Source organism: Aulostomus chinensis, chromosome 12 (genome assembly GCF_037954235.1).
Source record: "Aulostomus chinensis isolate RoL2024-O1b breed Wild chromosome 12, RoL_Achi_v1.0, whole genome shotgun sequence".
Lineage (NCBI taxonomy): Eukaryota > Metazoa > Chordata > Actinopteri > Syngnathiformes > Aulostomidae > Aulostomus > Aulostomus chinensis.
The window spans coordinates 7,078,220-7,103,959 of NC_141331.1; the positions used below are offsets into that span (position 1 = coordinate 7,078,220).

A 25,740-nucleotide genomic window follows, 5' to 3' on the forward strand; every position below is an offset into this window, starting at 1 on the left:
CTGGGAGGATGTGAGGGTGGTGAATGTGGGCAGTAAACTGCTCGCTAACCAGCAGGGGGGGGTGCAACACTGTTTACAACGCTCGCTGACAGCAGTTCGCATGAAAACCACACTTTGCACTCGAAACCAAAGGAAATGTTACACTGGGAGCAAAATGTTTGATTAAGATAATTTTGTGACGTCTGCTGAAGAGATTGATAGGCATAAAATGATATCAGGCTTCACCACAGGAGTGTACTTTTGGTTGACCGAAGAGGATTGTTTTTCTTTAATAAGACATGAAAAGGAATCCTAGAAGCAAGACTATTTTAGTGGGCCGCCTAAATAAAGTACATAAATGAGAAACGATGCAAACTAGAGGACACGGATGAATAAAAAGAGACGCAGCTGGCTAGACTACTGAGGGAAAGATATACTCCCTCCCTCCCTCCCTCCCTCCAGCACCCTTCCTCATTCAGCAACACAGCATTGAGAAGGGGATTAGCTCACACAAAGCAGGAGTGAATGAATATCAAAACCTATGGGAAGAGACACTTAGAGGCCATAATCACAGCCAAGCAGAACAGATGAAGTTCTATCAGACGCCATCGAGCTGAGACAGACAACCAGAGGAATAAGCAACAGAAACCGTGATGTCATGGAAAGACCAGTGGCAAATTTGACTGTAAGGTGCAAGCTTAGGACAGGCTAGGTGTTTCCCCCTGCTTGCAATCATCATGCTAAGCTAACGTAAGCATGTCCAAACTCCAGCATTTTCTATCTAATACCAACATATGCACATACAACTGCTGTCGACCTTCACATCTCACTCTCTGAAAGGAAATTAATTGTAGGCCTGCTGCCCAAAAAATGCAAACTATTCCTTAAAGAAACAGATGTCCTTTGAGATAAGGTTATTCAACAATTAGCATCTAGAGCGGAGATTCTGGAGTCAAATCACGGACTGACAGAAAATGAGTCAGTGTCTTTGATGGTAAGAAAGATTTTGATTGACATTTTTTGAGCACAGTTTTTTCACTGTAAATAAATAGTCTGTCATTAAGTTTTTTAAATTACTGGGTTTCTATCAAAGGATGAAAGGCGTCTTTTATTCCTGTCACACTAACGAGCAGATGCGCAATGAACCAAATTGAAAGGAAAAAAAATATGGTATGAAAGACACAGAGTAATGCTTATGCTGATAGCAAAGTCATCTACTGTGTGTGTGTGTGTGTGTGTGTGTGTGTGTGTGTGTGTGTGTGTGTGTGTGTGTGTGTGTGTGTGTGTGTGTGGTTCCTGGAGCTGACTGGACAGTGTTCTGGCCACAGGAATGCCGGCCATGATTCAGCACATTGCCAGCGTGTTTAGGGGAATGGCAGCGGCAGCCCACTAGAGCTGAAAGATAAAAATGTGCGGCTGAAAACAAGACCTCAATAAACACGATTTCTTAGAGTCAGAAATTATAGCCATAAAATAAAACTCTCAAGCTTCTGTGAAAGGCCTCAATTTTATGTGACGACAATACTGCCGTGTTTGTATTGGCACGGAGATGCACTGCATCAAGACCAACGCACGTCATTTCTCCCCACTGTGTTACTCAACGTGACAATCCATTCAGAAAAACAGCAGGCAGAACATCAGTGTCAATAAATTTAATGTATGAGCCACTGGGGAGTAAAACATGATTCAAGAGAAAGCTTTTACCAACAAAAATGTAGGGATGCGCCAAAATAGATCCTTACAGAAAAATGACTCTTCTAAACATGAATTGGAAAAAGTAAACTTTTTCTTTGTTTCCAAAACATCTGCAAAAGCCTGTCAGTAGTATTTACCATATTGTTTCCGCAGTTTCAGGGTTAAAGGCTTGAAGGTAGAAAAGTCTGAGTACACATAAAAGCAAATACTTAGATGACTTGGATAAAAATAGCGAAGTTATTGTGATGTACATGTAACTGTGTACACATCCGCTAAAGGTTAAAAAAATGAAGTAAAACGTCACATCTGTGAGTACCGATAAAGACTAAAGTTCCACCTACTCTAATGTTACTACACAACTATACAGTACTCAAAAGTCATTTAAGTAGTAACAAATACAGCCAGCAGATTTATAGTGGTACTGTTGTAGGAAGTACACACGAGCCTAAAAACCCCTCAGAAATGAATTTATCATGAGCAGTCGGAGCCCAGACGTGATAAACCATCAGCATCACCCAGGACTGGCGATGGGGCTCAAGACAGACTTACCAGAATAATCAGTAAGGTGTGAGCTTGAAACCACGACTGGGACTAGCGGAGGCGATGGGAAAGGAACAGAACATGAGAGACATGAGGGGAGAGCGCAGGAGAGGAGAGGTAATGTAACAGTAAAAGTAAGCAGTGTAAATAAAGGACAGAGCACAGACATGAGACAGACTTATGATCTCTAATCACAACAAGTAAGCAACAGAGTAGCATGAGGTCTGTTCAGAATTTTTCAGAATAAGGGGCTCAAACAAAGCTCTTAACATAAAGTACTGCAGCAATTATTTTGAAAGACACATGACTGTACTGGAAAATGATTTGCGAGACATTTACTGCTGCTGATTGTATTATTCCACCATTTCTCATAGTTGTACACCGTGTCAAGTGAGAAAAGCAAAACCAATCCCCTTATGTTTTATTTTCTTATCCAGCAGTATCCATGGAGTCGTCTCAGCAGCGGCATCAGAATCCCTAAACATTAATGATCCCATTCCTGACATACGACCAACGGAAGCTCTGACCTGCTGGAGTCTTCAGGTGAAAAATCATTCATTTGCTTCACATGATAAGACAACTGTCCTCTGAAGTACAGATTACATCTTTCTATAGTATTAGGGTTTTAGTTACATGTCTTACATACGAACGTAATTATTTGATCATGCCACTATTATGTCACAAGAACCAAGTTGATCCCACAAAAAAACAATTCTAACAATGTGAAGGTATTCCTTTTTCTACCAAAAGTACTTGAAATGCAGGAGGGAGAAAAAAACAAACATGGAATGCAGCAACAGTGCTGCTTGAGGGTTTGAGGGGACAAAAATATCACAAGACTGGGGACAACAGAGTTTGCAAGGTGTACACTAGCGTTTCTAACTCTCAAGGAGGAATAAAAATAGCTTGGATCAATAAGTGACAACTGCTACAATCCCCACCGACTTGAGTACGAGTACGTTTTGCTAGCTAACTACCGTATTTCCAGGGAAGGAGGTTAGCTACTGCAGCTAATGACAACTTTGACTCAAGCTTATTTATGGTGGACCAGCTATTGTTATTTTCGTGACAAGCGTCATTTTGCATTTAGCTCTGCCCCATACTTGATACAATTTTCCTATTTTACACTACAAACCACCTCAGAGGAGGGACAACAAAAGTCGAAGCACTGTTTATTAGCCTACAGAGAGAGACAGTGAGTGTGTGTGTGTGTGTGTGTCGGGGTGGGAGGGCAATTTTCTCACAGATGAAAGGCACACTAAAAACACAATCCATTATCATCCATTACAAGCCATTAGTTGTCCCATTGCACTCAAAGTGAAACAATCACGTTTATTGATGGAAAAAGAAACCATCAGAGGTAAATGGGGCCCAGACAAAAGTCGTAAATGATCGGTACATAGCTTATAAATAAGCAAGAGGGGGAAAAAAATCATTTAAAAATGATATATCTGGCCGGGTTCTGGCCTTTGAATGTGCCCACGCGAGTAGAGATCAAACGGAATGAAATATTCAGAACTCAATTATATTGACGGAGGAATCACCATCAGCTCAGAGAAAAAGGGGATTGGTAAAACCATATTCCTGGGTTATTAACCAAGCTCTCAAGCCACGTAATCCATGCCAGTGTGCTCCAGTGTCTCTGTTCAGGATGGACACTCCCGTTTATTATAAAGCCTGCCGCCCGAGGGAAAGATGGCAGTGTAAAAACTACAATAGCCGAGCAGCTTCTCAGATGAGCAAGGACTTTGTGAAATAATAATATATGGCTTCATTGGCACCGTGAGAGTGTACTTCCTCCAACACTGAGTACATCAGCTGAATCCGCCCGGACCACCTCTGAATGTGGTCTGAGTTATCAGATCTCAACGTGGCCTGAATGCATCCTGGGTGTGTTCACACCCGTGGTCATGTCTCTTATGATCAGATCACCAAGGATGGATGTTGGTGCTCGGTCTGAACGGAGCCTGAGAGGAGTCTGAACATCCTTCGTATCGACACAGAGAAATTGGTCCATGATGGCCAGGTTCAGCCTGCCATTCATGCTTTCCCTGGTTGGTTTAAAAAGACATAGTAAATATTCATTATCCCTCTCATACACAGCATGTCGCTGCTCTGCTGTGTTCTGGTGTTCTCTGGCTTGGTCTATGTGGAATGGGGGAGGTGTCAGCAGCAAAACAAACAACAAATGCTGTTTACTTTTGGTGAATCACTTCAGAGATATACAACTGTGGATCAGAGCTTTGCATGAAAGCCAGCAGCCACACACATCAATAGTGATGCATTTGCTTTGTGATTGATTAAGTGTGAGCGTCTGCCATTATTACTGCTTAAATGAGAAGTTGAATGGGCAGCTGCACAAGCATAGTTCACGTCCGTGGCTCACGTCCAGCTCGGTGCCATGAAATGTTAGTTCTGCTGGGTGATGTGGCTAAAAGCGAACATCTCAGTATTTGTCGGGACTGTGACAATTGATCAACAAAATCATTTTGGTAGCAGAAATATTCTTCTCTGACTGGGCTTTTATAACTGCAACGACTATTTCTTCACTTTTTGGTACACGTCATACTCTTTTCTAAAAAAATTTAAATCACACAGTTTTCCAACATTGTGAGTCGAGTCCAACTGTGAAAAGGAGGTCTTTTGGGCCAAATTTGAAGAAATTCCCACAAGGCAATTCAGGGACATTGTATTAACAACAAATGGAGCATACAGACAGGCTGAAAACACAAAAACACAGTCTTTAAATACTGTAGTTTTTGACTGGTCCTTTTTTTCCTGTTTAAATGTATGCGCAGCTGTTGGATAAATTACTTGGACTTATTTTTCTGAACAATACAACAGATGAGGCAATATTTTTTCTTCTTGCTTATTGTTATCAGTTTGAAAGTTGCTCTGGGCAGACGCTGCAGACGGCACACTGAGAAAAAACAGAAAACACAGTACAAAGAATGGGGAAGCAGATCCTGGTTCTACTGAGGACCCGATTCCACTTTTTGTTTTTGTTGTTTTTTAAACTGTAAATTAATAACGTTTGGGCTCATCGATACTGCTACAGAGTCCCGCGGGTCCTTACGTTACATCTTGAGTCACGCCACGCCATTTAAATCACTGGTCAGCAAACACTGACTGACTTTTCAATACAACTGAATGGCCAGCAAGTCATAGTCTTCATCATCATCCGCTCAAGGCTGCCCCGCTCCAAAAAATAGTAATCCAATGTTCAAATCCGTGTTAAAAATGTACTGTTGCCTTGAATTTACACCAAATAATACCCCAGTCGTATGGCATCACTGGAGAACATGTTCCAGAAATGACACAAAGAGACGAGTCCAGCTGGACAGGACGTCAAACCAAAGACTTTGGTTCTCAACATAAAAGTATGAAGTGTTCCAAGTTGGTTCTGTCAACTGTCCGCCTAATGCTATCTTTAGTGACATGATCTCAACACTGCCATAAGTGATCCTGGACCATCCAGACATGAACACCATTAATAAGCATGTTAAAACAAATGACTCTCATCATACGCTGACGCTCAGAGCTGCTAGAAAGGGACCTACTTGACGTCCTACAGCCAGTCCCTGCTCCAGTATTTGGCCCAATCCCTCCTTTAGGGAAAGGAATTGAAAGTTTTAGTCATTTTTTTGGCATCGGATCCTGTACTTTCCGCCACATGCACTGTTCAAAAATAGAGCATCAAAAATGTTAACCTGTTCTACAACAAGTAGAACTTTTACAGAAAGGATGGGGTTCACTGACGCAGTGGGGGTTTATATGCTTCCTGTCAAATTAACCAATCGCCTCTGGCAAACCAGCCCCAGTAGCTGGGAAAGAAGACCGCTCTCGTTGACTCAGGGCAATGACATGGTTCATTCCCAGTCCCTCGCCTCTCCTCCACTCAGAGATATCTCAGAATGCAGATAAAGGGGGATTAAACGAGATGTTAAGTGGCACCAAAAGTATCTGCTTATCCAAAAGAAGCAAGTACAATCTCCCGGCAGTCAGCATTAGCAGCTCATGCCCCCCTCACCCGACTGGGTTTGGGTCCACTGCCCACCCCAGACAAGCAGCAGCAGCCCCAGTATCTGCCAGCCCTGAACAAAGAGTACTCAAAGCAGACAACTACTTTATCTAATCTGGACCCAGTTGTGCGTCAGCCGTAGACTGTCACACAATGACTTTAGTCCACTAAACTCAGCTCTATTACATACCCAGCAAGCCACAGTTAATGAATGATTGAATGATTTAACCCCCCCCCCCCCCCCCAAAAAAGGCATGTTTTTATTTTTTTGACTGAAACTGAAGCAGCCGTCATTGAAACACCCCCATACCCCCATTCTACCGGTTTAGCTCGAGCTGTCAGGAAGAGAGGCCGAGTAGCTACTTTATTAATACTAGCAACCACCTACAGGCTCCCAAAATATAGCACACCCCTTTGTGATGACTAAACTACTGTCTGCTCTGCATGGATTCTAACTGTCAGTGTGTGCTGATTATCTGTTAACTTTTTTACAAACTGGACAACTTCTCCCAGGCTGTAACTAATCCACCACGTAACAAGGAACTTATTTTCGATCTGATTATTTCCAAAAGTGTAAGCACTTCTGACGAGGCGTTGGTGACTGACTTAGCCTTTTCACTTGAGTGTTTTCTTTAAAAATGACCGTCTCTGCTGACACCAGAACAGAAGTCCCCTCGAAGCACCGATGAAAACACCTGCACATTATTCAATCAGGCATTTCACAACCACATAAGCTCTTCTGATCCAGTCAAGGACCACGTCAACAACCTCAGTTCTAAGAGGGATGAGTGGCGTTTTCCAAGCTCCAGTAATCACAAGAACTACTTGAAGGAAGATCAGTTCCACAGGGAGGGAAATGTAGTTTTTTTAAAGTGATCATAAAACTCAAAATAGCAGCAAACGGCGAGATAGCAGATGCACACCGTCAATCAAAACAATAACAGTTACCATCTGATAGAAAAATAATTTATTTACAACTAACAAAACTGGAAGAAAAGACGTTAGAAAGCCTCTCTCTTTCATTGCTGTTAATTTGAAGGCAAATCACTGTGTTGGAAGAAATTTTGTGGGTTTCTGAGAAGACGGCAAAAAAACAAAACAAAACAAAAAGTCGGAGTCTCTTCATAACAGTGAGTCATCGAGGATTGGGTCGCTAAATTCTGAAACCATCTTCATGAATAATTCTAGGTGATGAAAATGTATTTATTCATTTATTAAAAACAAACAGCTGCTACTCCCGAGGATCGATTATCTGCACACCATCATCGCTCCAAGAATTTACTTTCCACCTCCAAGACTCTACAAAACTATCTGGTCCAGACACGGATCATAGTGGAGAGACACAAAAGCAGGATTTATCACAGTTACAACAGTGATGCAAACACCCTCCAGTCTGGTTCAATCTAGTCCAGCCTGCTGTGTCCTCAGTCATGATCTCAGCCAGCTTTAGTAGACCTGACAAAGTTGAGTTGGGTCAGGTTGGGTCACTTCCTGCGTGTGTGAATTTTGGGGATCACGTTGATCCCCAAACAATGAGCATCAGGCTCAGCGCACACTGGCTCCCTGCAGTGCCAGGGGGAGGATTATGCCATTTTTCCACTGTATGGTACTGGCTCAATTCAACTCGCTCTTGGTACCAGGATTGCAGCAATGTCATATTTTTTAACATTTGAACTGATACCAATACTGGCACTGGGATGATCAAGTCTGGGCAGTCAAATAATGACGATTACCATCAATAGACATGTCTTCAATACCAATGATAAAACTGCTCAAAAGAACATCATATCAAATGCAAAGCTCCAAGAAAGCACAGGTGAACTCGCTGTAATGACACACTGGTACCACGTCAGTTCTTGGTATGACAGGTTCAGATATCAGAATCAGCATGTCAGAACACCTTCATAAGTATGGATATGAATGAGAGAGAATGTTGCTAATGGACAAGTTGGAGGCATTTACAGAAGTTGTTCCTATATATTTTATGTCAGAGGTTTTCAAAGCGTGCGGCGGGTCTTCCTGTAGCTGGGGGGGGTTATCTATCTATCTATCTATCTATCTATCTATCCATCCATCCATCCATGCCTTCCTACCTGGAAAGTTGTTTAGTGCGTCATAATGTAACAGTAATGTTGATTAGTAAAACATCTCCAAACAACAACTTCCTCATTCACTTATCAGTTCTCCACACGAGCATCCATCCTTAGCAGATATCGAATCAGTTCATTCAATTTCTGTGAGTCTGCATTTTTGTCTGGTTTTGCACTGTTTTTTTTTTTTGTCAATGGAGGTCACTGATTAAAAATGGGAGAGGACAAACAAGTTTAAGTCACACAGACACTCATCAATGAGCAAACTCAGACTGAGGAGAGTCCCACCGCTACCGTCCTGACAGCAGGTAAACCAGATAGACGTTAACCATGAGCATAATTCACAAAGACAATCTTCTCATTTGTAACAAGGGCTTTGGTTTGGCTCGAATGCTGCTTATCATCAAAGACAATAATCCACCTGATCCCCATAGATTTCACATTCCTAAGAGTTAAACATCATGTGATAACAGTAGCCATCCTTCAGTATCCATTTAACTGGCCCTTAAAGACGGGGAAGCCTGACTGAAAAAAAAAAACTACCATCATTAATTCCAGTATGTTGACAGCGGTTGCTTTCTTCATGCCAGCGATGAAAAACAACTCTGTAATCCTCACAGGTTATTTTCACAAAGGCATGCTACACATCCATAGATCGATGGTGATACCAATATTCTTAGAAGTCGGGAGAAAAAAGAAAAAAAAAAAGGGTTAGAGCTGTTTGGAGACATTTCCTGCTGCTGCAAGGTGATTAAAATTCCTGTCTAAACACAAAATGAGTTCTTAAAATGTCTTATTGAGAGGACATTCCATGGGATTTTCAGTTAACCCATAACATTAATCACCAGCAAACTGTAGAGACTGGAGAAGAATGACGAAGAGAAATGGTGAGAGAGAGAGAGAGAGAGAGAAAGAGAGAGAGCACTCTTAATGAAATCAATAAGCTATTAGTGAAGCAAAAGGCCTAATGCGCTATATTTTTCATGTCTACATAAACCACCATGTCTTCCTTTAGGGTACATTCAAAGATAGAAGGGCTGGGTTTCACTCCTGCTTTAAACGAGCAGACCAGAAAACACTGGCCTTAATGTTTGGTCTTCTGTAGAAGAGGACGTATGCAGCTACCTGATTTGGTTAATCTCCAAGTAAATAAAATGCATCTGCTGTGATTCCTGCTTGTTGACAACAAATGTGCTGAGTGTCTGGCAAACTGTCCACCCAGCAGAAATTATGTCCTGTAAGGCAAACGGTCGGGATCCAAGCAGGCAGGCTGCTGTCGGTAAAATGTCAAATCACTGCAGCCTCCGGTTGGATGGCACAGCCTGTAAATTAAATTCACGATACATTACACGTATACACCTGTATCTTAATATTCTATAATCTCCTCTAAAGTACTTCATAAATGCTACTCTTAACCCTTTGATCTACACAATTATACCAGTATGATGATTCCCCCTGCAAACATGCACGTGCCTGAATTCAATGCAAAACCATTTACCTCTCGCCAAAGTTACATTTAACTTAATTCACACCAGACAATGCCACAGCAGAACCAAACCTAACGGCAAAGAGAGTGAAGTCGTAAGATGAATACATGAGAACACGTTGTGAACAAAGTGGTTGTCAAACTGGGCGTCAGGACACTCGTGAGAATTTCTGGGGTTTGCTGAATGGTTGTGGAGAAAAAAAAAATTCTACTGGAAACTTTTTAAAAAGTTTCTTTCTTTTTTTTTTTTTAACCATTCTACTGCCTCCAACTATGACAGAATTCATCTTGGCATGGATCTAACTGAGTGCATGAGGGTCAAGGTATGCCTGCTTTTGAAAACTATAAAAACTAATATGAACTGTAAAAACAAAAAAAACAAAAAAAACTATGACATAATTCTTAAACAAAGGCCCAAGGCTATATTGATTTATTTGTCATGGTATCAGGCCCAGCTACCTTGGTTATATGAGAAGATATTTTATTATTGATCTTTGAGACACGTTCACTGTGATGGTGCATTTAAATAAATTTAAAAATAAAACAAACCAAAAAACAAAACAAAAAAAGCCCACAAAAGCCAAAATGTGATTTATTATTCAGTTGATGGGCAACAAAAACAGTTGAGAACCACTGGTCGAAAAGATGACCCGTCATAAATGAGTTACGGTGACACCAGAGTGAGGTCGCGGCATATATTTGCCACTCTCATCTCACAGGACGCTGTCGCTGTATGGAAACCGCCCGGCCTGGAGGACTGCTCGCTAAATGAAAATCAAGGTGCAGATTGTCGTCTACCTTACAACAAATGAAATGAATATTTTAAAATTTAGAAATTCAAATCTGTTAATATATTTCCAACTGCCTTCAACAGAACTCCTTCCTCCTCAATGTGAAAGTTTCCCTCGGTGATAGTTAAGAATCATCGGCTGTTTAATAACACGGAGCAAATTAAACAAATAATTAGAGAAATTGAAGCCTGTGCTGCAATCAGAATTTTTGTTTTCTTCCCTGTGGCCATCCTTCGTGCTATGAATTTATGTCAAGGTATGTCAATTACGGAGCAGCTTTGTTCCAAATGATAATGAGCTACTGGTCTGGTTGAAGAAGTTACTTGTGCCTGTGAGAAGGAGAGTCATAAAAAGAGAGAGATAAAGAGAAGAGCAGCAAGTCTCATGTGGTGCGATTTATAATATCCTGCATAGAACGAGCAGCAATACGTCGAGTGTATTCATTACCCCTCCTGCAGCCACTTGATAAAGACAAGCTATGTGAGAGTCAGCTGAGTCCTGTCCCACAGACGGCGCCCAGACTCGGGCAGTCTGGCAGCTGTCTGCTAGCCATCTAGGATGACGCTCTTCTTCCCTCACAGCTGCAACAATGACAGCAACCAGCAACAGTGTACAGGCCAACAAAGACTCTGAACGCAGAGCTGAGCTACAAATACCCACTCGGGAGGCATCACTCAGTAGCCTCCACCAACTCCAGTTGCACAAATTAACTGTCTGTACCAGTAAGTGCTGAAACTCTGGTTAAATAGATACAATCAAAAAAAGTAAGGAAAGCTTGTATCTTACCCATCGTCCTCCCCATCCACTGTCTTGAGACCAGCTGATGCAGTTAAGGCACTAGCAGCGGTGGTGTTGCCTTCAGCTTCTGGACCCTGGCCGGTGCTAGTTATTCCAGACTCTCCTCCAGACAGCTTTGGCAGCCCAAGGAGAGCTGACTGGTGCTGGAGGAGTAGCCGCTGGGCATCCTGCAGCTGAGTGGTGGTGAAGGAGGGCAGACTAGCATAGAGGGCACTAGCCTGGGCAGCATGAGCCAGGGCCTGGGCACTGCTATGATCCTGGGACAGGCTCTGGGGGACCCCCTGTGTGGGCATCCTACTACTATTTCCAGCGTAATGGGTTTGCGGTTGGGCCTGTGGATCACTCTGAGGGTTGAGAGGAGGCACACTTGGTGCAGACACTTGGCTCTGGATTGTAGTGGGTAACTGGGTGCCCAGGCTCGGGTTTTGGATTTGTGTTGGGTGTGACTGTGGTTTCTGGTGCTGGCCAAGAGCTGCAACCCCAACATGAGAGGGCATACTGGAGGTGGTAGCCTGAAGAGACGCAGGCAGCTGGGGTTGTGTGTGGAGGAGTGCCTGTGATTGCTGGGTGCCTCCCATCATCTGACATGCTCCATTAGCTGGCCCAGAGGAACCTGAACTAGCTTGGTTCAACAGAGTTTGGGAGCCAGCAGCCTGGGGAATACCTTGGTGCGTCTGGCTGTACTCAAGTGGCCTCACCTGCACTGGAGCTGCTTGCTGGGTTGCAGACGGCTGCTGTGGCAGGGAGGCATAGCCTATGTTGTGCTGCTGAACACCCACTAGGCCCTGTGTGGAGCCTGGGGATTGATTAGCCACTGCCTGGGCATAGGTAAGCTGCTGCTGGGGTAAAGCAGGTATTGGGTGTCCGATGGTGGTCTGGTGGCCTGGCATACGCTCAGGCTGATGAATGTTTGTTGAAGTAGAGGGAGCCACAGTAGTCTTTGGATGTGAATGGTTGATGTCCTGGGGGTGCATGTGAGTTTGGGTTTGAGACACACCCATACTTAAGCCACTGGGGAGGATTGTTTGAAAGCCCTGAGGAGGGGAGGCATAATCCTGGGCATGTTGGGGCACTGGGGGTCCCCCAGCCTCTCCACTGCACACACTTTCCATATAATGGCTCAATGTACTCATTGTACTACTCACAGAACTACCACTTGTGCTTTCCCTCTCTGAGCCCCCAGCAAAGCCCTCAGAGACAAACTGACGCATGCTGAGAGACCCAGCTTCAGAAGTGGAGGAGCTGGAGGCAGAGGCGGGGGCTTCCTTGTCATAGAATTCAGTGCATGTCCATCTGCCCTTCTTGAAGGGCTCAGAGCTAGAATCCAACTTCACCACCCTGAAGCGTGAGCTGGTGGTAGTAACAGCAGGGGCTGGAGCAGGTTGGGTAGAAGTAGATGATACGGGGGCTGTGGCCACACCTGTGACAGGGACACTCACAGGCTGCAGCACAGCAGATCCAACTCTTCCCTGGATCCCACTGGAGAGTCCCATCCCTCCAGAGGCACTAGCAGCAGCAACAGCAGCAGTGGTTGTAGTCGCCGTGGTGATGTTGGAGTTGATGTTTTGGTGTTGCTGATTCATGCTGACATTATTGGTGGCTATAAGGTTGCCCCTGGCTGCAACTGCACCTCCTACACCCCCACTGCCCCCACTGCTGCTTATCACATTGAGAGGAAAGCCACCACTGCTACTGCTAGCACTCGTGCTTATTCCCCCCCTCACAGGCACGTTGGCAGAGCTCAACATATTCACATTACTAACACTGCTGGTCTGGGGATTAACTATGCTAACTGTAGTGCCTGTAGCAGAGCTGTGCATACCAGGAACAGATCCAGAGGCCACAACCCCCACAGGCTGAGAAACAATACTTGGAGGGGCAGCCTGGGAAACATTTTCTTGAGGGACCCCGAAGTTAGAAGGCATTTTCTGGGTGACAGAAGAGAGGGCAGATGGGGTACTCACAGGCCCCGAGGACAGAGGGTAGGCCTGGGCATGGTGAGGATGATGAGGATGATGGTGCACAGTCCCATTCACCATGCCCCCACCATGCTGTGAAGCTTGGTTCAGGGAATGGGGTAGCGAGGGCTGGTTGGGAGACAACACTCCTGGTGTGTCCGCATCGTGGAAATTATTCAGCGTCTCCTCTGACGAGCTTCTCTCCGCTCCAACTATGTCATTCGCTCGGGAGAGAGACACATCCATGATTTCAGAAGACGACAGATCCTCTGTGTGGGACTCATCCAGGTCGTCATAGCTCTCCGTGTCCTCTGCAATACTGTTGTTGGTACTCACAGATATTTGTGCCGGAGTCACACTTGTGATCTGGAAACCACTCTTCTTCTTCATCTGAGCCCCAGCAGACTGTGTGGGCTGGGGCTGGGAATGTAGGTTCAGGCTGTGGGAAGGAGGATGATGGGGACCTGGGGAGGATGAACCAGCGGGAGTTTGGCACTGAATCAACAGGGAGGGTTGGTATTCGTCGGCCGAAACGTGGCTGTTGGAGACCACCGAGTTAGCCGGTGATGACAGCGCAGAGCCGCTCCCGCTGCCCGTGTTGCTACCCCTTCTGTGAAAGACAGCCGGGTGCGCCATCTTTCTAACACTGCCAGAGTCTTCTGCGGGGTCCGGATGATGCATTTCGCGAGGATCCGGGGGGTAGTTGGTCTCTGACAGTATGCAATAAGGTTGCTGCTCGTTAACGGCGCCGTTTTGGCAAAACTGCGGTAAACAGACAACACGATCGAAAGGGAAATAATCCAATGAATGTATCAGACGGCCGTTGTCAAATCCTAAGCAGAGGTGTGCCAATATTTACAGCCTCTCATACACGTTTCAATGTTCGCCGGTGACTGAACGAGGCAAATGAGGCTGTTGGCCGCTTGCTAGCGAGCTAACGTCAGCTGATGCCAGGAGTAATTCACCGGTGTTTCCCGTTTGTGCTTCAGTCACACACCCGCTAACATTTGGATGGTTTGGTAATAGGACTTTGCACTGCAATGAACAATTTAGCTAAACGCGGAGAAGCTGCTGAGTAAGCCAGCTGGTATATTGATGCTAGCCTGACAGGGGAGTAACGTTAACGTCAGCTAGCTAGCTGCCAGTATCCATCACCACCTAGCTAAACACAGGCTAGAGTGAGTCGCTTTAGCTGTTGTATTCTCTCAATGGAACTAAAACCAGCAACCTTCCATCCGTTGCGCAGTGATGTTAATCCAAACACGATCACAAACCAGAGGCGTGTACGGGTTTAATCCATTCCACTGAATCCTCGATGTTACTCTTGGTTTTGCTGTATCACTGGTCCTCCCCAGCGGTAGCGTTGTTCAGTATGAAGCCTCCTGCACCGCTGCTGTGGTTCTGTGCTGGGACCGGGCTGGAGGGGAGGGGAGGGGACGAGCGCTACGCAATATGGCGTCCGCGCATGGCCTCTGCTGCCAGACATAAAGCAGTCTGGGAGAGTCGAACGAACAGTGACGAAGTGTGCCGGAATATACCGATCGATAGACCGACGCTAAATCAGCTTAAAAGTAATGATGATTAGAGAGATTGACAGACAGACAGACAGACAAACAGACAGATAGCTAGATAGCTAGATAGATAGATAGATAGATAGATAGATAGATAGCTAGATAGATAGATAGATAGATAGATAGATAGATAGAGTGATGTCACAATTCTGACCTCAATTCCTGTTTGTCTGACTCCTAGATGATGTCACAAGATTGATCATGAGCTCCTGGCCAAAACAAACTGCCCCAAAATGGCTTATACCGCAAAAAAATAATACAATGCTTGCAGATTATCTCACAATAAATGCATACATGATACCCTTTTTCAAATTTAATCACCCAGCTGTTCTAGCTTGGGGTCGTCTGTTTAGATGTAACGTGCAGATCTTTGGATAACTAATAGGTGTTATGGGAGTGAAAATGAATCTGATCCAGATTCAGATGTATCATGAGCTGCATGGGATTGTTTTCAAATTTAATTTTAGTGACTCTCTTTTGCATAATGACCCCTTTTACCCGTGATACTTGAGCATTTTTATTCAAATACTCCACTAAAAAATCTAAATCTGATGTTTCTTCCTATCCTTAAATAAAGAACTCAAAAACTTCTTAACACCACTGCACATTACATGAATCCTGCCCACTAATACTACTGTACTACTGTACACTAGTACACACAAGTCAAGCAAATATTTTATGTACTATTACTGAATATGTATCGAATAACCATTTCTAAAAAGGAATTAGCGAAATTATTTTGAGGAAAAAAAAAACATGTAAGCTGTCAGCCTCTTGATTTGTTGTTGAACCGAGCACAACATCAACATCACAACAATGTCTCTGAAACAAAGGTAGACAGAGAGGTGCTAGATCTCTCCGCAGACACAGGTGTTACCTACGCTGGAGGATTATTCTACACCCCCACCCCTCGTGTTTGTGTGTGGGAGAGAGAGGTAGAGAGGCTGAGAGAACATGTATACATTCTCTGGCCCGTAATGTTGCCACTGTAGGTCAATGACCTCTACTGTTGATATGGTCAAACATCTCCAATTTTTTTGTGTTCTGGTAATTTCTCTTCATCTCTGATAATAAAAGGCTTCTCTTCTCTTCTCTTCTCTTCTCTTCTCTTCTCTTCTCTTCTCTTCTCTTCTCTTCTCTTCTGATTACATAATTAGGTGAAAACATTAGTTAGAGGGGAAAATGAATTTATTAAATTGTCTGGCAGAAGGAGGCTGAACTGTAATCACCTTGAAATGTATCACTGGAACCTCTGAACTTGATGCATTAGTAACTTTGAACCAAAGTATCCTGACAAGTATCTGTTGTGTTTATTCAAGCTTTTCCTCTTCCTCTTCTTCTTTTTCTTCTTCGTCTTCTTCTTCTTTCTATTATTAGAATAATTGGTGTTATTTTATAACTATCTGTGAATGAAGTGGTTAAAATAAATATTTTCCTCTTGATCTTTATCAAAATATGTAATTACAGTCGTAATTATTAATGACTATTGATATAGACTGAAATACTGCACAGGCCTAGTGTTAAGGCTTCAGAGGTTATTGATTAAACTCCTGCAGGAATCAACTAGATAGAATGATGGGAATGGGATCATAATAATAATAACTTTAAGTAGCACATTGCCTGACAAAATGCAGCCCACAGACCAAAAGAAATTCAGATGATAATAATCAAACAAACAAATAGAAAAATACTTGAGCACAGTGTAAAAACCTGCAAAAGTAGATCAGCAAGAGCCAAAATAAAAACCAAGCTATAATTCTTGTGAAGATTCACGTGTAGGCTAAAAGTTTGATAACTGGGAAAGAAGTCCATTATGTGTACGGAGCCCTGCACAGAGGAGAAGCAGGCAAGGCAATGTAGCGTGAGAGGAGGAGCTGAGGTAATTAATGGAAAGTGAACTGGTTGTTGAAGGAGCAGGAGAAGTGAGGTAAGGATTGACTTTCAGGCAAGCAGAGCCTACATCCATCGTTACAAATGATGGAGGGGCGAGAGACAGCAGAAGCCGGGTGCAGTGTAAGCGTCTGGTACTGTCAGCAGCTTTAAATCACAGTGGTAGCACGCAACACAGAACACAGCACTATTGTGCTGTTGTGCCAACAATAATGTTCAAATGGATGCTGAAATCATTTTGTTAACACACTTATTATGATAATCCACAGTGTAAACATAAAAGCTTCGTGTTTGCTGGAGCTGATTGAAAGACACCCAGCAGCTTGTGTCCGATGACGTTAGTTTAGAAATGAATTCAAGGCTCTGACTGTCTACGTGTCCTTCAGCACAGCTTTAGGCTTCATTCATGAAATGATATGTCAAGCTCAAGCAATTATAAATTCAGTTTAAAATCCAAACAATTCAGTCTATTTATCAATATCAATGTTGAGATTTTGAGGGGGAAAAAAATCAGACAAATTAGTGTTAAACTGAAATTTTCCGTGAAAATATAAAAAGTGCTTTTATTCTACGAAATTAACCGACATTCATTTGTAAACTGTGGAGAAAAAAAAGTTGCTGAAAACCTGTTGTTGAGGTTTGTGATACAGGAAGCAGCAGAAGGAGACCAAGGACTCGACTAAACCTCAACATGGCTGTCAACTCAACTTTCTGGGATCATTTTATAAATATTGCTCCTCATTCATTAAATTTGTTCATATGCACTAAGCTTTTTTAACCCAAAATTTAATCTTACAGACTGAAAACATAGCCTGAGGGCTGTTCAACTCTTTGCTCATGACATCTGTCGTGTTCTTCTTGTCGCTGGCAAAGACTGATGTTTTTTGACAATCTTTCCTTTTTCCACGCTCAAGCAGAGCTAGATAAGAAGACGCTACCCTTCTTTCCCTGAGTGTGCATCAGGCAGCTGAGACCCACAGAGACCAGCTTAACGCTGGTTAGCTTAACGCAAAGAATGGTTGCGACTGGGGAGATTAGCATTGCTCTGAAAGAAGTCATCAAGTGCATTGTTCTCCAAAATGGTCTTTGCCTGCATTGATAGAACTGCACACGTATGTAGCATTTGCTATGACATGACAATTCATAATCACGAGAAGATGTAATTTTAGAATCAGACACATGGCAGAAATTGTATTCCTCACAAAACCGCTGTGGGAATGATTTGATGCAGCGCCTCAAAAAGCCCGATAGTAACATCAGCCAACCAAACAAAATGCTTGCTCATGACTGCAAGAGTGACTGCTGCTACTAATAAGGTTGAGGATGACTACCTATGGAAAAAATAAGAACCTCATCTATTTGACCGAGGTATGAATGCTAACACTTCCCACTCAATGTGCTAAGCTAAATAGCGGGCAGCAGGTCTATGTGGGTCTCAGCTCCCTGATGCAGCAAAGAGAGGGGTATCTATTTTTTTGCCGGCTCTGGGGAGGATTGCCCCATAGGTGTTGGGAGGAACAAAATAAAAATCAGTCTTTGCTTGCTGATTGTTTTAAAACTAAATTTTTGTTTTAAAATGCTTTATTGCAGAGGAAAAAAACTTGTGCTTGACACAAGTGACAGCAACATTAACATTAAATGCAAGTTTCCAAGCAAAAATGAAAGTTTCGGGGCAGCGTGGCTCAGAGGTAGAGAGGCCGTCTAGCAACCCAAGGGTTGCTGGTTCGATCCTCACTTCCCCCGGTGACCATGTTTCAAGTATCCTTGAGCAAAAGCAAAAGCCCTGAATTGCTCCTGATGGCCCGACAACAGACTTGTGACCCGGCCAGGGTGAACCGCGCCTCTCGCCCGATGTCAGCTCGGTTAGGCTCCTGCAAACAACCCTAAAAGGATAAGCAGTATAGAAAATGGATGGATGCAATAAAGGTCTCCTTATTACTGTACCTACTTGACAGTCAGTTACAATGTCTGTGTCATCTACTCACAAATATGGAACACTCACACGACAAATCAATCCCGTTTTATGCATTCATTTTTGGATGATTGTATTTTTTTTTTTTTTTTTTACATATTTCAAATTTTATAGCACCTTTGAAATAACGTGGTCTTACATAAGGGATCAACATGATAAGAAATCAGTTTTATCGTTGAAGTATTTTAGCACTTCCAATTGCTGCAGGGCCAAGTAAACATACTGCTTGATCTACAAGTAAACTGCAGTGTAAAGTTTTCCAGCAGCATGCAAGTTTCCTCTTCTTCCTACCATGGAATTTCCTTCTGTTTTAGACCTAAACTAAAAGTGATAATTACTCTCTGAATAATTAGTCTGTCATTGCCCACCGATGTTGTGGAGTGTTGGTCATAATGTAACCCATTTTGCAGAGCGTTAGTGAGGAAACAACACAGGCTTTGGCCGAGAAACACATCAGGTCATGCCCAGTGATGCGGCGTGTCTGTGCTTATGTCCACTGAGCCTTCCACCCATGAATGCAGTCCAGAACAGATGCCGGCTTTATTTTTATTGGACAGCCATCCCAGCAGAAAATCACAGTGTGTGATGCTAGATGTTTAATACTCAGGCCCACCACATTCATTCATGAGTTTTTCTTCCCACACATGCAGTCTGCCATACCCAGCGAGGTTCTGCCATTCCTCGATGTTACAAAGAGAGCCGACTAAGGAAATAATATGAATAATAACAACCAGCACACAGGGAACTCTTTGACTGGAAAAAAAAAGGATTTATATTCATACAATTCAATGCACTGATACGAGTCATTGCCAAAAGCATTATGCATCCACTTTCCAAGTTCAGATGTGCTGACATTCCAACAATAAAGCACGAGTCTATCTATGTGTAGAAGGCTGCCCCGTGCATTCCTCATTACAGGGTTACAAAGACACTTCATCCATAAATCACCATACATAATCCAGATATTTTTGCTGTTTCTGATATTGTTGCAGCCTTTAATGCCTCCGTGGAGTTTTCTTGTTGTCTCGCCAGCTAATTATTTCAACGATATCTCATAAAACAACAGAATGTCTTCAAATTTGCCACTGGGCCTCAAGGATTAAATGAAAAGGTTTTCCTGGTCGGTGGTCAAGGTCACTCTTACCTTACAAATGCAAAATATTTCTGGAACACCTTCAGGGAATTTCTTAAACTTTGCAGAAAAACATCGACTGAGACTTGAAGATTAATTGAAAGGATTTTGGTTAAGGGCGGCACGGTGGTGCAGTGGTCAGCACTGTTGCCTCACAGCAAGAAGTTTCCGGGTTTGAGTCCTGGCTCGGGCGCGGGATCTTTCTGTGTGGAGTCTCCATGTTCTCCCTGTTCCTGCGTGGGTTCTCTCTGGTACTCCAGCTTCCTCCCACAGTCCAAAGACATCAAGAGGAGACGAGGCTGATTGATACTCTAAATTGACTGTAGGTGTGACTGTGAGTGTGAATGGTTGTCTGTCTCTATGTGTTGGCCCTGCGATGGACTGGTGACCCGTCCAGGGTGAACCCTGCCTCTCGCTGAAGGCTGCTGGGATAGGCTCCACCCCCTACCCCACCCCTGCAACCCTGAACAGGATAAGCGGCAGAGAATGGATGGATGGATTTTGGTCAACAAAGGTCGACGTCACCTCACGTGAATGTGATACCTGAGAAGATACGTCCTCACAAACATCAACTTGGATGACTTTTAAAACATTTTGGTGATCAAGGTCATCGTCACTGCAACAGGCCATAGCGTACGACGATGCAGTATTTCTATTTTTCTTGAAAAAAAAATAGACATGTCCTTATGTTTCGAAACATACAATTAAATATCAGTGCCTAAATCAAATAGTTAGTTACTGACGGGTTATATATTGGCAATTCTAAGGTCTGACCACATGTTTTTGAGTAAATGTCAAATGGAACCCCGCACAGTCAAGAATGTATAGTCCTACACATAACCTTTATGTGTTTGTTTTAGTCTTGAAGCTGCATGAGGGCCCGACAGCATGTTCTTTCCCTCTGTACAGCATACGCCATTTACCCTGAAGACTGAACCATCTCAGTCAGATCTCTGACTGTCTCATCAGAGAAATTTTGATCAAATAGTGGGTCATGAGAACTGGCAATACTGCATATTATAAAGTATTCCAGGGAATGACATAGCATACCTGTAAAACTGCTTCATTAAGAGTTTAAACATGACAAACTGTTTTTCAAATCAGTATTCAAAGAGTTTGGCATTTTGTGCGCAACGGATATGCGCATTATTAATTGAAGAGAATGGGTGGGTGAATTTCGGATCCAGAGTCAGTTCATAATCAGTGAGTAGATTTAATGGATCTTTGTGGAAGAGGCTGTGAAGAGGCTTTACAGTCTTACAGAGTCTAGTCTGCAGAGTGTAAGAGCGAAGCGCTCTTCTACCGTCGGCCCCTTATATACAGACAGAGGATGAAAAAGTTAGAAAACACCTGTTTCTCTGCATTTGATAATCAAAGCATCACAACATTCCCAGACATTCATGGATTTCTTATCAAGGACACGATAAGAGGATGTTTGAGAAGATGCCAAGTCCTGACAGGTGCAAACCTTTCACGCCCACACATATGCACAGCCTCATAGTTTCCTGAACAGATGCTAAGTATTCAGATACTCTCCTTAGCAAAAGTACCGATACAATTCTGTAAAAATCCTCAATTAAAGTGTAAATCCTGCATGAATGATCCTACTTAAGAAAGGGCGAGGGTTAAAGACAACAGTACAGCGATCAAATCGTCTCCTAAGATTCACTCATATTCACCCATTCACACCCATGGGGGAGGCTGCCATAGCGCTGTGTCTCGCACAAGGACACTTACATTTGGAAATCCAGGGACTGAACCAGGAACTCTCCAGATAATCAGACAGCCACTGCCTCTGTTGAGCCCCATAATGCCTGGCTGACAGGTGAGAGGGAAACTTGAGAGCAGCTGGTGGAAACTGTATTTAATAATGAAAGAGAGAATCTAAGATGGTTTCAGAGTTAAGAGCTCACATCCAAGAACAAACATTTAATAAAGCCGGTTCAAATAAGAAGAAATTACATTGTGTCTGTTTTTAAATGAAAGTTTCAAGCAGCTATATGTAGGGAGTAAATAATTCCTTCAACCACAATGGAAATAATTGATACATTTGTTTATTAGTTAGGGCATTTCCTCAAATATTTATGGCCCATTTGTCCAGTTGGCATTTATTCATACTTGTATGTAGGGTTGTTATTTGTTTTGTTTTTTTAATTATAAAATACAAGTTAGATATTTTCCACTCTTTTAAAGTAAATACTAAATGGCACCCCCATCAAGTGCGTCAGTATATGTGATCGACTCCTCTGCAGTATTATAATGGAGCCTGTCTCTCATACAAGTGGGATGTGACGCCTTTTTTCTTGTATCTGTAGGATCAAATTGTATCCTCTTTGAGCATCCAGCAATAAATGGAAGCTGCGACGAGTTCATTCACTTTAACATTTCGAATCACTGTACTTCGCATCTTTTCCACCAGAGGGAGCCTCACTGCTGTATGAGTTTTCAAGGGAAGGGTTTCATACTTGTGGAAAATTCAACTTCTCAGTCAAACACAAAACAGCACGACAAGTGGAAAACTAATTATAATTATATAATTATATCGTGACAACAGTTCGGTCACATAGAGAATGTGTCGTGATATTGATGAAACACAAAGACTGTGTGACGGAGGTTTTCCTGAAACATGTAGAAGAGACACAGAGGTGAACAAACTCTCTGAACTATACATGTGGTTATAAACATCTAAAAAGATATTTTCAGCGGGGTTAGGAGGGTTTTATTGGTCCCCTTACTTAAAACTGAACCATTAGAATTCTACATATGAGCTGGGTTTTGTGGTCACCTCCGCTCAGATCATGACTCACATCCCATCAGGGGCTCATCATCTCAGTTCCAGGAATATCACATGCTTAAGTTTATTTCTGCCCTGCACAATGTGCACGTCAAACCCCTAAAGTCCTCTTAAGATGAGGTCAAACTGGCATGTTGCGGGGTGATTCATTTTAAATCAACTTAACATTTCGGTTGTATGGCACCATTTCCTACAAAGGCAGTCCAAAGTCCTTTAAAACATAAAATTAAGATGAACGTATATACAGGAACATTGATGCATAAATAGACAAGGGCAAAATGCATATATGACCATCAGCACACTCACATAATCATACATGCTGACTGAAACAAGACTTGATTAAAGAAAATAATCAGAAAGAAAGGCCCTTTGTTGTTTTAAGAGTCTAAAAACATTGGTCAATAAGAACCAGAGCAGCTGGCTGTGTGTCTGCACTCTCTGTGCTTCACGCCATTAGCTGAGAGGGAACATTGTCCAAGACCTCCATTAAAACAAAAAGTCTGAATACTAATGCATTTTCAGTAACAATGTGCAGCAAGGAGTTGTTGCTGTTGGCAGAGGTTTATGGATGAATCAGATCAAGCATCACTTCCCTGTACCCTAAATGGATTTCTCAGCCGTGTGACCAAGAACACGCCAAATACACCGCAGCAACCCAACCTTTTCTCCCCTAGAGATCTCTCCTGTCAGCTGACCCACCATCAGCACATTCACATATAGATTTACACAGAGAAATGGCTCAACTGCAGTAATGGAATGTCTAGAAAATGTGTGTGTGTGTGTGTGTGTGTGTGTGTGTGTGTGTGTGTGTGGTGGGAATTTATATCAGGAATTCCTCAAGTTGTTTACAAGTTCATAAAGTCTTTAAGTTATTAAAATTCAATTCACTAAACTTGGCTTACAGTAACGTTTGAATGAGGGTGAGGTTTGGGTCGGTATGCAGGAAATTAATGTAAGTCAGCTTGTGTGTGTGTGTGTGTGTGTGTGTGTGTGTGTGTGTGTGTGTGTAAGGCAATGAAGCCTAACTTCCCCTTATTACCCATGTCTGACTCACACAGATCAGTGAAACTCCCTTATCGGCCCTCTGATGGTTGAAAGACTTTTCATCGGGGATAAAATGAACTTGGCACTAACTGGCGGAGGGTATTGGCTTTCCCTTGAAGGTCATCCTCCCTTTGAGGTTGACATTTTTTTAATCAGGCCCAGGCTATAGTGATAAATCAGCCTCGGAGTACAGGCCTTTTTCTCAGTGGCCATTTTGACATGTCACTGCAGGATTAACTAACTGTAATTAGCACCATTATTTACAGCTCTGTTCTGGACCAGGGCCCTGGTATTGTGCAAGCTGGCTCGCTAGAATGGCTGTAACCCTCTAAATAGAGCCATTATTAATTTAATCACTTTTACCTGGCTTTGACATGTCAAAATGGCTGCTGTGAAAAGGGCCTTTTAAATACAGTCACATAGTTGTTACTGGAGTGTTAATCTTATTATCATATTATTCTAAGGGCCTGGTCAAGCATATATTTAACCAAAACGGTGATTCATCCAGAAGCTGGCATGCTTTTGCATTAATATAATATAAACCATGATTCCCATCATCTCCACGGCGATTGCTCACTGTGAAGTGAAGCACTGTTGCCATGGTAGCTCCCATTTGGCAGATTCAGTTTTAAGGAAGCCAAAAGATTTCCCAAGGTTTTCCAGAATGATTCTGGCAAAGAGATTTAACACCTGTTGTTGTGTTGCTGTTTGCTGCAAATTTACAATGACGGTTGTGTTCCAGCAGAGAGATTGCATTCCCACAGGCCTTAACATATTGCCAAATTCATTTTTTGTGTCCCATCTTGTCATGGACTTTGATTGCCAGACCGTTATGACGGTGTTGTTATTATGCATCCGAGTTGTTCATCTTCAACTTCTTATCCAGGGTCGAGTCACAAAGGAAGTAGTTCAAGCAGGGGACCCCAGACTCTTGGGCCACATAAGGCAGCTCTAATTGGGCTATCCTGAGGTGTTCCCAGGCTAGTGTGGAGATATAATCCCTCTACCTGGTCGGCGGGTTCTCTGTGGTTCCTCCCAGCCCGGAAAAACTCTCTCGAGAGATGAGTTCTTTCTAGAAATACTTCCCTGTAAGCATTCATTTATCTAAACTGTGCTTCACTCCAGGTGACTGATGAGCCTTAATCCATTGATTTTCTTTGAAGTGTTGTTCAGATATTGAAGTGTCAGCATCATGCACTCAGTGGAGATATTCTTTGTTGTTACTCCTTACTTCTTTTACAACAATGACTCAATATGAAACGGTTCCCTGTTGATCATTAAATTTGCCCCACACTGTTTCCTTTTACAAGATTCCCATCATCGGGACCTATTTAGACGCATTAACATGTTTACTGTTGTTTCTGCCTGGCTGGAACAGACTGAACAGGGAGGTACAAGCCAGAGAAGGCCAATAAAAAGGTGGGCTGCAAATTTCAAGACAATCTGCTGGTTAGAGCATGATACACATGTTATGCATTTCATACTCTAAACAGATTGACTTGTGGAGAGCATTTCAGTGTATATATATTTGTCTAATATATTTATTGGTTTTTCTGTTTGTTTGTCTGCTTGTTTATTGCACCCAGTGGGTAGCACTGGCTCAGTGTGTGTCCCATAAAGTACCAGAATTACACTCAAGAGGCCTCCACCAAAGTCCAGGTTTTTTTTCCTGAGAAAATGAATATTCAGAGGAAGGAATAAGCACAAATTTCATTGTCTTATTTATGACTATGATCAAGATTTAAAAGTACAACAGGGAAAGTGTAATTGCGACTGAATATCATGAATTACAAGAAATTTCGTATGTGCCTGCACGCTACCTCGCCAGCTACTGGGAAACATCCAACTCAGATATTACTGAGGACAATATCAGTGTTTAATCTGTCAAATGCCATTTGTCTGATGCTGATGAGTGGTGAGTGGTGAGAACACTGCCCTTCTGTGGAGACAGAGGTTTATAAAACATGTTCACTCAAAGC

General features: G+C 42.9%; 1 protein-coding gene across 1 annotated transcript in view; it reads right to left on the reverse strand.

Moving 5' to 3' along the window:
* LOC147251873 (TSC22 domain family protein 1-like) overlaps positions 1-14,792 on the reverse strand; it is a 29,966-nt gene extending 15,174 nt beyond the window's left edge. The window contains exon 1 of the mRNA XM_086219818.1: positions 11,389-14,792. Within this exon, the coding sequence (XP_086075944.1) occupies positions 11,389-14,039 (2,651 nt within the window). The 5' untranslated portion in view covers positions 14,040-14,792. The remainder of the gene's footprint in view (positions 1-11,388) is intronic.
* Positions 14,793-25,740: the final 10,948 nt, after the last annotated feature.